This window comes from Maylandia zebra, linkage group LG11, assembly GCF_041146795.1.
Source record: "Maylandia zebra isolate NMK-2024a linkage group LG11, Mzebra_GT3a, whole genome shotgun sequence".
In the NCBI taxonomy this organism is placed as follows: Eukaryota; Metazoa; Chordata; class Actinopteri; order Cichliformes; family Cichlidae; genus Maylandia; species Maylandia zebra.
The window spans coordinates 10,063,105-10,078,374 of record NC_135177.1 but is presented as its reverse complement, the minus strand read 5'-3'; the positions used below and the strand labels follow the sequence as shown (position 1 = coordinate 10,078,374).

Genomic DNA, 15,270 nt, shown 5'->3' with positions numbered 1-15,270 from the left:
GGAGAGGTGGCTGGGATTGGCATCCATTGTTAGAGGACGACTTGGAATAATAACGGCAAAAGGTGTGTAACTGTACAACAGAGGAATGTCCTAAAGACGGTAAAATGATGAAGAGGGAAATGTAAAAGACCCCTGTGCAGTATTGCTAATGGATGAGACGTTTGTGTAAATTCCATTGCTCATTCGTGAGGTACCATAGAAGTTACGCAATAGTGATTTGGGAGTCTATCCCATGACACATACATGTTAGAGACTGATATTGCTATAGAGCAATTCTTCAATACCCCATATTTTGCAAGCGAATCATCAGCTGTGTAAGTGATGAAGGCAAAAACCAGGATATATGTATTTATTCACTTAATTGTGCCATTGGCGTGCATGAGATATTATTATTATTAGACTAAATAATGTGTTGTTTTAGTTAATCAGCCCTGTGTTTATTATCCCACCTATCTGAATTTGCTCAAACGTCATCACAAATGCAACGATTAGTGATGTACTTGTTGTTAAAAAAAGATTGTAAACCCCGAATCTTTAGATTTTCATATATATTATGTTTATTTTATCATCCCCTTGTGAATACGGTGTTATTCTCCGTTTGTTTGTCACATTCAGCACACAGATGAAAATATGCACCTGTTAAACCTCGCAATTTTGAAAAAGAAAAGGCTACAGTCTTATCATTAAACTGCACATGTCACGTTTTCATGTGTTGGTGATTAAGCTTGTGACATGGAAGCTTCAGAGAATGACACAGACAGGTAACAAATTTGAGGAAAAACCCAAACCCTTAGACCACCATAACAAGGGGATCCAGTGGGTCTGCTGTGCTAGTTCCTCTTGTCCATTTAGAGGAAATGGTCACAGCAATACAAAGATGTTCATGTGCAAGTAATCTCCTTTAGCCTGTAAAAATTTATAACCTGTTGTGATTAGTCTCGAGAATGATAATGCCCCCATCTATTAGGTTATGCAATATCTACCTCTATGAGTAAAAGACATAAAAACACACATACACATGCACAAAAACATGCTCTCACCTGAGCTGCGACTGCAGTTTGCCTGCCTTGGTGATAAAGTCCTCCCAAATAGGGTAGCTGCTCTGTGGAAGTAAAAAAAGAAAAAAATCATGACTGACTGACAAGATCTCATGACATGATCAGATTTCACTTTTCCCACAGTTGCATAAGAATTAAACCGATAAAGGTCATACTGATGCCTCACCTCACCTGCAGGGCTAAACAAATCTAAACCAAGGTTTAGGCTTCCCTATGCAACCAAACCCCAAAATAACACGTTTTTCCACCTTATCAACAGCAGACCTGAGGGTTTCTGGAAATAAATTAAAGCTAAAAATGAATCAATCAGTTGTATGCAAATGAAAATCATTGGCTCTCCCAAAAATCTGGCTTTCATTTCACCCATGTTTTGTTCAATATTTCCTGTACAGACACATTTAACTGAAAAACAGGAATGGGCTCAACGACGTCCTGCGCGTGTTAGATTTCAAAATGGGTCAGAGATGTCTTTTAGCTCTAATACTATGGTATAATGAGCCTGGTTCCCAATAGGGGGGCTTTAAATGTTTCCTAATTCAGGTCCCGGGCTGAAAATAGCTGAAGAGTCTTTTATCAAAACCATTAAAGAGACCAAGTGGCCTAATCCATCGTCAAGAGGAGCTAGTAAGGGAGCACAAGATAAAATGATGACTATAGCATGAGCACATGTTTGCCATTAATGTGTTACTACTGTCAGAGGCCTGAGGAATGTTATGTTATGCTGTCAAACTTTACACCCAAACACCATCCCTAGTCTCTACTACTCCTGGTAGTAGAGACTAGGGATGGTCTCTATCATTCTTTGAATAATGCAGTCACCCTTACATCACCTCTGCCCATCTTCTCTCATCGTGTCATCCTGGTCCCCTCTGCAAACCTCCTGTTGACTCTCTCTCTCTCTAAACATCACCAAGACGAATGAGCTTCCCCTGCATCTACCCTATCCTGCCATCACTCCTTAACAGATTAGGCTTACATACTGTGAAAGGTTACAGTAGGCAGGCATATCTTCATCAGCTGTGCCATAAAAGACAATGGGAATTTGAATCTTTTTTGTTTAGATTACTACGTGCATTTGCACATTTTTATTGGCACTACCTTGCAAGCAGAGTGGCCTGACAACCAAAAAAAAAAAAAAAAATTCATTGGAGCAGGGAGTGAGGCGTGAAGAAGGTCTCATAACAAACTTTCTGACTCCATCAGGCAGGCCATGTCAGAGCCTTCAGACCCTGTGGGTAGGTTTCTACACTGACAGCTAGGTCCCCGGGCATTCCATTAGGCAAACACAACAGCTGGGGAATCAGCTAATTGTCTCATCAGCCAAGCTCTGTCAAAAAATAACATCAAAACAAGACGCCCTAGTTTTGTGACTGCCCCAGTTAGCCTTTAATGTTGGTCACTACATCTGCTTCAAACTGGAGCAAATAAGAAGACTGCATTGAAACGTAACAAAACACATACCGCAAAAAAGCAAAACAAAAGAAGCAGGGCAATTTACATTATGGCCACACAAGCTGATAACCATCAAGTGAAAATCATTTTTCTATTCGTATAAATGCATACAAGAGGTTAGGGTTGATTTTAAGCTGAGATCAAAAGCCTGGCTCTAAGTGTAAGTTTAAACTTAGCTAACCAACCACGGCTCTCGTTTACCAGTTACCAGGCTGCTGTTAGGAGAGTCAAGTAGCTAGTTATGTTTTGGATGTGGCTCTTTGGTAAATTAAGTGATAGTGTAAAGTTTAAAAGGCTTACTTTCATGTCTCCGATAACAGTTTGAAAGAGTCCTCCGAGCGCGCTGCATTCCTTCTCGATAACAGCCTCCATTTTTCAGGACCAACTCCAGCGGTCAGTCCCGACTCCGAGAGCCGTTTTCACTTCACCTCCTCCGCTCTCCACGAAAAACACAAACTCTACACAACCCTAAAACTGATTCGTAAAAAAAAATCAAGGAAACCCGCGAGAAATAACGTCGACTGCTCTAGTAACTTTTATCGCGAGGAAACACTGGCCGTTTTATTCTGCTGAGGTGCACCGTAACTACTTCAAATCAAAAGAAGCTGTCGGGACGAAAAGAAATTTAAATCCCCCTCTCCCCTCCACGCCGCCCCGCTCATATCCATAACTGAAGCGCCAAGATACTGTTTGGAAGTCTGCCAATCGAAACGCATAAAATCCACGATGTTCAGCTGATAACGTTATTCCGCAGCTTGACAGGTAGCTTTAATATCGACACCCGAGGTTTGCCCTTACTTCACAACACTGAGAGGGAGAAAAAGCAGTAACGAGCCGTCAAGCCTAGCCGAAAGATACAAAAAGTGCACTTCCGATCGCCTGTTTGTCATCAAAATAAAGCATCAACTTACTGGAGGATCTAAGGTCATAGCTGGTTCGGCGTTGTAATTATATCATTAATAGACACAAATAACCAATCGAACATAATTTAAAATTGAATACTACGACCTGGTGGTAGCTCAAGGTTTTTATTTTTGGTTTTTATTGTGAAGTACCTACGAAGGAGTCTTGTTACTTCCGGTTTAGGCTGCTGCAGATGTGCAGGTGAAGTAACGCACGTTTACAAGTGACGTCTAGCGTATCCTTAAGCAAGTCTGATTTTGTTTGTTTGTTTGTTTAATTTTTAGTTCAAATAGCACAGAAACAACGACTGAACGTGTTATTTCAATGAATCAGAAACGTGTTTCAAAAATGTTTTATTTCCTATAAATGTAGTTTGACTTCGAAAATATTGAGACCGCAGTGATAAAGCAAATTATTTCAAAAATACATCATCATACATTCTTGTTGGTGCAAATTCAGTTGCTATTTAAACTGAACATAGTTTAGGATATGTTAATTTAGAAAAGTGACGCAACAAATCACAACAGTTTTATTAGCAAAGCACGACATCTAGTGGTCGAAATAAAAATCACAAGATAAAATCACCGCAAGGGACTTTATTAATCCAGGAGGGAAATATGCTGAATATGCTGTATTTCCATGCAGAAATTGCAGTTTACTCGCACTCATACTTTTTATTCAATACATCTTGAAAAGTTCATAATCATTCTCAACACAAAAGCTGATACATTTTGAAACATAGAGGACTTATATATGCATCCTGTAGTAGTAGAGTAACAGTGAAATCAAATATGTATAACTATGTATTAGAAAAAATATACTATAGCAACACTTTGTAAGATCCAGTAAGCCCTGTGAAATAATTCATCTCAAACAGATACAGGACAATGACTTGCAAAGGAAAGTACACCCTTTCAGTTATAATGTTTTGCATATCAGGTCATAATAAAAGTCATCTGATCCGTACCAGATCTTAAAATTAGGCAAATGCAGCCTCTGATGAACAAAAACACATATTACAACATATTACAGTGTGTCATTATTTATTCAGCTAAAACTAAGCTAAAAATGCAGAAGCAGTGTGTAGAAAAATTTTGTTACTGCTTCCATAGGAATTAATAGGAAACTAACAGCCAAGTGCTGCAAGTGTGGGAACCTCTGTAAAAGCAAAGGTTATGTCAGTTTACTGGTCTGGATGTGTGTTAACGTGATACCACAATGTTCTCAAGAGTGGATATGCCAGCAATTTCAGAGTGGGTCAAATTGCTCTACAACAATGTGAGAGACTGATAAAGTCATACAGAAACCTATTAGGTGAACAGTAATAGCTATTGGATGAAGGGAGCTTTTTTTCTCTACAAATTGCTTTTGTATTTTGACTTAGTTTTTGTTAAACAATTAATGGAACACTGTGACATGTCATGTTTTGTTCATCTGAGGTTGTATTTACCCAACGTTAACACCTGTAAGGCTAAATGACTTTTAATAATGTTCTATTATGTAGAATTGAATTTCTTTTTAAATATATTTGTATCTAAGGTAACTGGAACTGGAAATGTAATATTACGAAATAAAATAAAAATATCCGCTAATAATCACATCACAATTAGCTCTACTGATTAGGATTTTACACAAGCAGGGACATTTTTGTGTAGGTTGTAAATACAATAAAGCCTCGTTATTTTAGACTGAGAAACATTTTGCTAAAATATATAGATGGAAAAGATGGAGACAGAACTCCAACTGTCAGAGTGAGGACTTGGAGGGTTTCATACAGTTGAAAAGAGTCAAAACCAGCTTATACATGATAACTGAAACTCCCAGCAACAAGACTCGTGCGTTCATAAAACCCTGCACTGTAATTTAAAATGTTCTGACTTTGGCAACTCTTAATTACAATATTAAAAACCCCCAAAAACAAACAAACTGTTGACTGTGACAGACAAGTTAGTTTTATTTTTTTAATTTACGACTTTTATTTGTTGCTCTAAAATGCATTTAAAATATCAAACAATCAAAAACATATTAATTTAACACTATTTTAAATTAACAATATGTTCCAGTTACCTAACACAAACAAAAGTATGCAGCAAAAACAAATCATAAATCACGTACCGAGTAAGATAGTTGTTCATTTAAGCGGTTTAATAAGGCATCAACACAATTAAGTATTAAGGTCAAATATTAAAACATTCTATTTAAAATATACTTTTTAACAAAAATTAATGAACAGGTTAAATTATTGATTTTATTTATCTGTAAGTCACTGAAGTCAGCTACATTACCAGTAATGACCAAGTCTGCAGTAGGTTACAATATTTTGAAAAACATTCAATCAAAAATATTAAGACATTCAAACACCAGATCCACCTTCATTTTAAGCCACATGAACATTTCATGACAGCAGTGTTAAAGTCAGAGTTCACAGCGCCTTAGCACCAAGGTATGTCAGCGACACTGGGATTAAGAATATGCCTGCTGTTTGTAGTCTGTGAAACATATTGTGCCATCAAAGTAATCTAATCTAATATTTGTAATGGAACTAAAAATGGGAATTGTTTCTTCCAGTGAAGCAGTGATTTAGAAACTGGGACATTATCTGTTTGCTTAACGTAGCAGGGAGGAAAACAAAACTCGAGCATCATTTGAATTATTTTAATGACCCTCACTAGTTTCACAGTCCTGTGCAATATAACCACTCACAGCGTTCCTTATCTTCCCATATCAATTTTGAGTGATTAGCATCAAAAGTTGCAAAACTCTCGGTTAATAAATCAAATCTATACGCTGATAACGAGCCCTATAAGTACTGTTCTTTATCCATGTCCTCAAAATACCTTTATCAGCCCTGTGTGAATTTACGTGAATTTCGTGATTTCGATATCTCAAAATAAATTACTGCAGAAACATTAACATCCAGACATCTTGCCAGATGTTGTCTGAGGCTGAGAATTTCGTCATCTATATTTTTCCACCGTAGCTTTGATGTGGTGATCACTTTCTGACAAGAGCGTCGTAATAGGAAATAACAGTGTGCGCTTTGCCGAACTCAGTAGCAGAGCTCTCTAAGGAGCACTGCACAATGTGGCTCATGTTTTAATACATGTCGAAGTTATGAAGCAGGAAGTTGGAAAATCAAGTTGTGTCCATTTTCGCAGTTACTTCCTCCACCTCTTGAAGCCCATCACCATACTGCAGCCATAGCATAGTGTCACCACAAAGGCAAATATCTGGGACAGAGAAGAAAGGGGGTTAACCAACATTATGGCCATTATGGAACTACCAGGCCAAATATTATAGCCTGGCAGTTCCAGCTAAAAGCTGGGCACAACAGATGCTCTTTTCTCTTTATAAAACATGACACATGCTTTCACGTTACCAAGAGCTGTATGCAAAAATCTAAATGCAAACCACAGGCTGTATGTAAAAGGTGGACAGTCACCATGACAGCACTCACTGGTTAGTGAAGAAGTGTTGAGAAGCCTCAAACTGAGCATTTTCTCTGTTGTTGTACTGAGGTTTTGAACCCAGACATGGTGAGCAAGGAAACACGGCATGATGACAGGCTAGTGTCTTTATCCTGCTTTTCAAGCCTAATGGGACCACAAGGTCATAAGGTGGCAGATCAAAGGGGCTGAGGACCACTTCCTACAGACTTCTATACAGACAGGCATCTATGTGAAACCAGAGGAATTCCCCCCTGCTGGCCATTAGAAAGCGACTGACTTAAGAATGTTCGTCTTTTATATACAGTCTATGTCCAAAACCAAAGCAGCAAGGGGTAATTATAATGAATGGACCTTCTGTAAAACCACATGTACTGTTGCTGGCAGTCGTGCAACTATATTATAACTAGTGCTGTCAAAATTACCGCATTAACACAAATTAATCCGCCATCACGGTCAACACGATTAAAATTTTTATCGCAATTAACGCATCTGGAGTGCAGGATGACTCAAAATCCCTTAAGTGTTTCTGTCAATGCATTTGTCAGGCAGTTTTTCCAAGCAGAGTTACCTTCGCACATGCGCAAATGGGCAGTTGATCTGGTAGTGATGGGCAGCTGAAGGTGATAAACGCACACTGGCCCTCTCGATGGGAAATTTGAGTATTAAAAAATAACAAGACGGAACAGTTGACCGACACAAAGTATTATGCACATTGTGCAGGAAGGAATTTTCTTTTCACCGAAGCACTTCCAGCTTAAAATATCACATTGACGCGAAGCATATGTTAGTCGGGGATGCTGCTAGCACTTTGGCTAATGCGTCACCCAGCTGCAACAAACCACTCACGGAGCATCGGGGACTCAGTAAGTCTACCTCGGACATATTGACTGACGCAATTGCCAAGTGGATTGCAACAAACCTCAGACCTATTAAAATTGTTGAGAACACACGCTTTACATAGCTTTGGTTCCTCGTGTCAAGGACTTGAAGGTCCTCCCCAAAAGTCTTTGTGTTTATTCTGCATTTACTTCATTATGTTGCATAAATGTCAGTTACAAGCTTAAATATAAAGTTAATTGCAATTAGGCTATTGATCAGGTAATTGCGATTAATTACAGAAAATTGTGCGATTAATTAGTTAATCTATTGACAGCACTAAATTACATTTTTTTTAATCTTTCAACAACACTTGCAATATCAGAGACTGAATGTGACAACATATACAGGACTTACCGTGGCTACCACATTAATACTGTACTGCCTGCCATCCAGGAATGTCAAAATATTGCCGCGAGGTTTCAATATGCATACGGTTTGGTTTGGTAGAATCTTGATGGCAGCTGCTGTTGTTGCTGCCTCCAACACAAAGGCGGCAAAGTAGAAGAGGAGAGCTATGAAATGGTAAAAAAGATCCTGAGAAAAAGAAGAGGAAACACATTATGCACTTTTAGCTTTCAGGGATAAACAACTACAGGCAAGAGTTTTCTTTTTTTCTTCTTTTTTTTGATAAAATTGTTGAACAGCTTAGATTTCATTACTCGGTCCTTATGCCAGTACATGGGAATAAATAAAAGCCCAACTTGCACAACAGTGTTCTAGTCACCGTGGCCTCTTGCACTTTGGAATATATATCAAATTATATTGACAAAGAGAGGCATACAAGACGACGCAAGAAGTGATTTAAACTAGTGCAGTGTAAAGATGTTTAATGAGAGTTTGTGCTGCCGACTCGGTGAGCCTCGTGGATCTACAGGCAGGTCTTTGTTGTGTTTTAGTGTGAGCTCATCATCCATGTCACTCATTGTTCAGATGAAAACAAACAACACCACAAGCCGCTCTTGGGGCGGGGCTCAGAGCCTCAGGCCAGCGTGGCTCTGTCTGAGAGCCCAGACTGGACACAGACATGAGTCCTTTATAATCACAACACAAGAACAAGGCACAACTTCTGGCATTTTTACTTATATTTAAACATCATAACATAGTTATTGCACTAATTAAACTTTTTTTGGCTTCCTTTGCTGTGATTTATATGTTTTACTTCAATTCGAATGCTCAATGTTTTGATCCAGTCTTGGGTAGCATCTTCAGTCACATGTCTTGAAGCTTTGCTCATTTCACTTTAAAGCGATTGAGTGATTGTAAAATGAAGAAGTTATCTTATCTCAGTATAAATATAAAGTGATGCATAACCCAACAAGGGAATCCATAAATCCTGCGAGAGTCAGGGTAAATAAATGATACATTTGTGAACATTGCATTGCCTTTTGTCATTGATTCAAAGCCCTATAATGTCTTGTGTCATTTTCCAAGTTCTCTAGTGTGCTAGAAATGTAAAAGATTTGAACAGTTCACAGATGTGACCGAATATCTACAACAAAAACAAACGAATGAACATTACACAATTTACCTGCAGTCACACTGACAAAGCCTATTAATTTAGATGCAATAAAGGAGACTGTACTCAACAGCTAGCTCAACCAGCTAAACAGAAAACCGACAACAGCTGTGATACGTATATTAGTCTATTGTAATATAACAATGTGCAATTGTCTAAACAGGTTTACTGACTCAACTTTAAGAGGGGAGTCTTTATTTGATATGTAGAAACTTCAATGCACCAGTTTGCTAAAATACCGTCTATGCAGTAAAACTGACTGGATTGCAGTTTTCCCACTTAAACAGATCTCCAGTGCGCATGCCACAAACACACATTAACCAGTGGTTAAATTTAACCCACTGGCTTGCCTTTCTTTTTAAACTAAATTATTCCATTTACAGGTTCTTTCAGATCACTGTCTGCTATCTCATAGCAGTTTATGATATGTGACTTTGCTGCTTTTCCAGATTGAGTCAGAGCCTCTCTGATTTACTTATCGCACACCAAACCTTGGTAAATATTTAAATATTTCATTTGAGTGCATTATAGAGGGGGCTCAAAATGAATGTGCAAGTTGGCATGTTTAAAAGAGGATGCTAGGAATTGGGTGATGCGGAGGCAGGTGATCTTTTGTGGCGACCCCAAAAGGGACCAACCGAAAGAAAAAGAAGATGACAGACAGGAAGCTTGACAAACTAATCTATCAACAGCTTACCAAGAAGTTCCAGTCAGTATTGATGCGGTCAGCCAAACCAGTGATGAGGAGAGCGAGGTAGGCGGAGGAGAAAACGAAGGTGGTTACAGACACAAACATCACCCACCCCTGCAGCAGGGGCACCGGCACATTGGACGACGCCACCAGGATCCATACTAGACCACCAAATAACTGGGGACACACACAAGAACCTGCATTAGTGACGGACGCAGTTATTCCTAGAGCTGGGCGATATATCGAGTTTTTTAAAAATATCGATATATTTTCATACGAGATATAAGATGTGACAACATCGTTTATATCGATATAGTCTATGTTACGTTATAATTATACTTGTGGAGCCGCAAGTTTGCCTCTTTCGTCCATTTTTGTCTCTACGCTGCGTTACTGGGCCTCGCCTCTCCTTCACTGAGCACAACTCCCCCTCCCCCATAGCTTCACCTGCAGGCAACGACAAGATGATCACGGCAAATCTCCGTTAACGAGTTACCGCAAATTAGCATTACGGCTACCGTAATGGAGCATCGCGGAGTAATACGTACTGTGCTTCAACGTAATATTACCGTATTGTGTGTGTGTGTGTGTGTATAAGGACCATAAATGGCACCTGTTAAGAGACACGGTTACAAAGAGGATTTCAAACTCCAGGCTGTCAGTCATGCAGTAGAAGTTGGGAACAGAGCAGCTGTGAAATCTGTCTGTCTTTGTTATTATGCTCAGCGTCTTTTAGTTTACATTTTGACTGCACAATTGTGAGCTTTTTGTTATGCACAAAAACAACATTGTGTTCTTTTATTTATGGAGCATTATTATTTAATAAATGCTGATAATTTATTTTTGAGTAATTTCTTCATGTACATCTGTGCTGTATGTTAATAAAAGTGCCTGATTGACATCTGGGACACAGCTTTGACTAAACTCTCTTTTTGTTCTTACCATATGGCTTAAAAAAATTATATCGAGATATATATCGTATATCGCCATCCAGCTAAAAAATATCGAGATATGAATTTTGGGTCATATCGCCCAGCTCTAGTTATTCCTATATTTTTTTCACTGCATTAGCAAGGCTGCTTTGAATGAGCCTGCTTCTATCTACTATCTCATCTACTTGCGTCACAGTGTGCAAATTCCTTAGACCATTTTCTTTTAGAGGTAACATGAGGGCAGCGAGTCAGCAAAACATATTATTTTATACTACTGCATCAGCCTGTGCATTCTTAAAAGTGATTTAAATGATATTGTAATGTTCTTTTGAAACACACCCTGAGGCTACAGTCAGTTTTGTTTCTTGACAAAAGCAATCAGTTTTATTGTTTTCAAGGTACAGCAAGTTTTAAAGCAGACTATGAGGATGCATATGTTGTTGCTGCTTGGAGCATTTGGATACCGATCGGCAACAGAATGTAAGTCAAACTGCCATAGCTACAATGACTCATTCTGGAGAAAGACTAGCGTTGATAATGACAAGTTTTATTCAGTGGAAACACCTTTAGCATTAGCAAAGTTTGATATCAGTCACAAGAAAAAATTGGCAGACTGAAGGAGCGTTTAATAAGGCTGTATCTGCGACAGACAATTAGTAAAATAACCACCAAGATTAGAGGACGCATGTAAAGGTGGAGTTGAGGTCACCTTGCCGAGTTATAGGATGCATTTCACTGCTGGCACTGCAGATGCAAACAAGAAGTTATCTGCTCACTTATTAAAGTCTTAAAGTCATAAATAGTTCGCAAGGAGATAACGCTCGTAGACCAGCAGAGTTACAGAGCTGCTGGTAAGGAAACACCGTGACGAAGAGTCACAGTGCGTAGCGCTGACAACGACACTGAGAAAGAAAAAAGGGAGAGAAATGGGAGGAAAAAAATTCTACAAATAAATGTCTAACTGGACTTTAACTGCAAGAATCATCAATTATTAATAAAGACAAAGTGACTATACACACACACACACACACACACACATTGAGGTCACTGATAAATGTACGAATAAAACCAACAGGTGCACCTTTTGTTCGCTCTCTCCTTTCTAAATATAAAAACAACACTTACTATTTCTAAACAGAGGAGGGCTCCGGAATAGGTCCTCAACACGCCCGGTCCCAAAGGTAAAGTAATAGTTGCCGTTGGAAACGAGGTGGCAGCGGGGTTGACAGCGGGGTTGACAGCGGGGTTGGCGGCTGGTTCCGACATCTCTCCTGTTTCTGTCTGCCCCCTTTCTCTTTCCCCCTCTCTCTCTCGCCCTCTTGTCTCCCACTAAAAAGAGCCCGTTAAACAAAGGACCGTGACAGCGAGAGAAATTCCTCAGGCGTCATATATCCCCAGAACAGGTCGGACAGGTGCTGGGGCCACTCCCTGGAAGACCGCGCTGCGTTCAAGGACATCACGGAAGCTTGTGCGCCCAGAGCCAATCCTTCACTGGAACGCCTGAACTCCAAAACTGACTATTTGATTTATTTTGAAAACAAGATTTGGGTTATACATGCAGTGGTTCAAGCTGAATAAAAACTTTTACTAGTATCACAACTACTACAACTAATAATAAAAATAATAACAGTGAATTAATCTCACAGTCCGGGCAACAAATCACTTATTTTAAAGGGAAGTGTACAGTTCTAACTGATATGTATACGCTACGAATAGCTATATTAAGAACAGAAGATAGAACACAAATAATCCTGTGATCCAGTTTTGAATTATTACTTTGTGAAGCTCGGGATACACAGTAGCTTTTGCCCAGAACAAGTAAATGTATTTATTCATATACAAAAGACTGACAAGTGGGTTTGACTCAATAGTAAAAGAGCTACTGTTATGTCCGATTTCTAGTTGCATTTAAGTTAGTACTGACTTTCAGAAAGGTCATAAAATGCTCAAGGGTGTGTAGCCTGATGATGATACAACCATAGATAGGTCACTCCTTTATTTCTTTAGTTTGTTCATCTGGCTTTTAAGCTCTCCACACCCTCATTGTCAATTTCACATATCTCTGCTGTTATTAACGAAGGTAAAGGTTAACGCTCTTATTGCGATTTAGATAAATCTAACGCAAATTGAAGGCAGCAATTTAACACAACGCTGAATCGCTCTGTTGGAGCGCTTTACTCCCTCTGTGTGAACGGCCACAGGCAGGCAGACACCACAGCTATTAGAGTATTAGGGAGAGGCAAAAATCTGATAGCTGGAGTCATGACTAGACACTCACTAATCCGTGTTACAAAAGAAATATGGGCTAAGAAGCAGTAGTGCAGGTACTGGTTAACCTTCATAGTGCAGGAGGAAAGAAGCTTTAAAAGTAAATATTAGTTTAAGCAATGACGTAAGAACCAAAGAGATAAAAGCACTGATTTCTAAACCGACACACACTTGCTTGTAGTAAGTGTGTCTGAAAAGATGAGTGTTGAGGAGTAATTTGTTGAAATTGGTGGATCACAAGGTTGTTATTATCAACTGTGGATGAAAAGAGAAGGTTCTTTTGAAAAGCCACTGTTAATGATTAGCCAGGGTTTGTGTTATGTGAGCCAGCACTGATATGACCTCTAAAAAGGCACTATTCACTTCAGCTTGACTCACAGAAGCAGTATGGCCCGAATAAAATTTAGTAATCGAATATGAAAAGTAGGGAAGGCATTTAAAAACGAATCATCTGTAAAGGTTTACTTAGTTATGTAATGTGTAATTAATGAGACATAAAATAAATCTACCATTTGCCGGTGCTATTGTTTGCTTTAGAAGTAGTGGAAGAAGATATAAAGGGTGTTCTTTAAATCACAAATGACAAAAAAAAAGCAGGGACAGTTAATTTAAATATTGTTGGGTTTTTTTGTTGTTGTTTTTTACTACATAAATCCCCTTTACACAGTTAAAATAGATGCACCACACAATATTATAAAAATGCCATGACAACATACAGTCACATATTAAGTAATTATTAAAAGTTTTTTATGGCATTGGTTTACAGTTTATAAGCGGTTGCTCAAGTTCAATATTAGGGTGACATCATCAGGAATAATCTCCGAAATGATGACGATGATAGACGTGTACAGATTATCACGGATCTGGGTCATTTTGACCCAGCATTTTCAGGTATTTTTCTGTATTATTGTTTATGTTCTGATTCTTTAGTTATCGTGTTTTGAATATTATAAATCTATGTTTCAGTTTTTTCTGGTTAAGGGCTTATTTCTTAGGTTTGCTTTTGTGCCCTCGTGTTTAGTGTAGGTTCAGTTCAGTGTCAAGTCTGCGTCTTTGTGAATTTTTTCTTGATTCCTGTTTTACTTTGAAGGTCCATGTCTTATGTCAGTGTAGGGGAGACCGGGGGAAATTGTAAACATTTTTGACATTTCTGTCTGTAGCTTGGAGCTCTTTTAAGGTAGTGGATTCAAAATGTAATGCAAAGTATTTACATGTCTCTGCTATTTTCTCTGAAAATAAATATTTATGTAGCTATGTGCGTGTGACACAATGCAGAAATCGAGCTTTTGAACATATTCCAACAAGACAAATTATGGAATTTTCAACAAGTGAATATTTCATTAATTTTGGTTGGCCTTCTTTGAGTTTGGCCTCGTTGACTCAGTGGACATTGTAACCTATAACTCTTGCACCAACTTTTGAACATAACAATGAAGCTGAAAAAATGTAGTTGTGCACCAGCTTCATCAACTGAACTATGCGTGTTTGTGTCAAGTTTCTAATCTATCAGAATCACAGTGGTGACAGACGTATGGCACTCCTGCAGTGCAGTCCTCATGAGCCCACAGTGTACAGGTCAGGCACTTCGTGGGAACACAAACATTGGAGGAATTGTGTTGCCAATGGCATTAACCACATATACAAAGATGACCAGTGAACCTTTCTCTGCTGATTTCATTGCCCCAACTTGTTTAGTGCCACATTTTGCAATCACTCTGGCTAGGGTTTGCACAGTTGTTATGCCAGTCTCATCAGTATTCCATATGTCATTTGCAGTTAAGGTGTCTCTTTAGAACTTCATCAAATCTTTTGAAAAACATTGCTACATTGTATTTATTAAAATTAGTGGCCTGTGCCAGACTTGTAGCCTCAGCACTTCTAATGGACAAAGTTGGATTTCTTTTCATGTAGGCTGAGAACCATTCTGGTCCAGCCCTCCAGAATTAGTCCCATGACTTTGGATATTTGCATCCATGTTTCACTGCAAGCTGATATGTCAGTTCTTTTACCTGTAATTTTAATCACGAAATATGTTTGTATTTCTAATATACTATATTTTAAATTGTCACTATTACAAATTTCTAACCTTCCCCTGCCTTATCCTTTATCAATTCCTATCTGC

General features: G+C 38.7%; 2 protein-coding genes across 8 annotated transcripts in view; both read right to left on the bottom strand.

The window, feature by feature from the left end:
* The window catches only part of LOC101477697 (protein MTSS 1), a 46,946-nt gene extending 43,579 nt beyond the window's left edge, over positions 1-3,367 (bottom strand). For all 7 annotated transcript variants that reach the window (XM_004565136.5, XM_004565142.5, XM_004565140.5 and 4 more), the window contains exons 1-2: positions 2,811-3,367; positions 1,041-1,102 (exon numbers count right to left, since the gene is read on the bottom strand). In XM_004565136.5, the coding sequence (XP_004565193.2) occupies positions 1,041-1,102; positions 2,811-2,882 (134 nt within the window). In that variant the 5' untranslated portion in view covers positions 2,883-3,367. The remainder of the gene's footprint in view (positions 1-1,040; positions 1,103-2,810) is intronic.
* A 384-nt stretch (positions 3,368-3,751) lies between these two features.
* On the bottom strand, positions 3,752-12,327 carry mal2 (mal, T cell differentiation protein 2). Its single transcript, XM_004565143.6, has 4 exons — positions 12,006-12,327; positions 9,955-10,125; positions 8,096-8,275; positions 3,752-6,643 (listed from the first exon to the last, which is right to left on the bottom strand). The coding sequence occupies exons 1-4, from the start codon at positions 12,144-12,146 to the stop codon at positions 6,572-6,574; spliced, it is 564 nt and encodes a 187-aa protein (XP_004565200.1). The 5' UTR covers positions 12,147-12,327; the 3' UTR covers positions 3,752-6,571.
* Between the last annotated feature and the right edge of the window lie 2,943 nt (positions 12,328-15,270).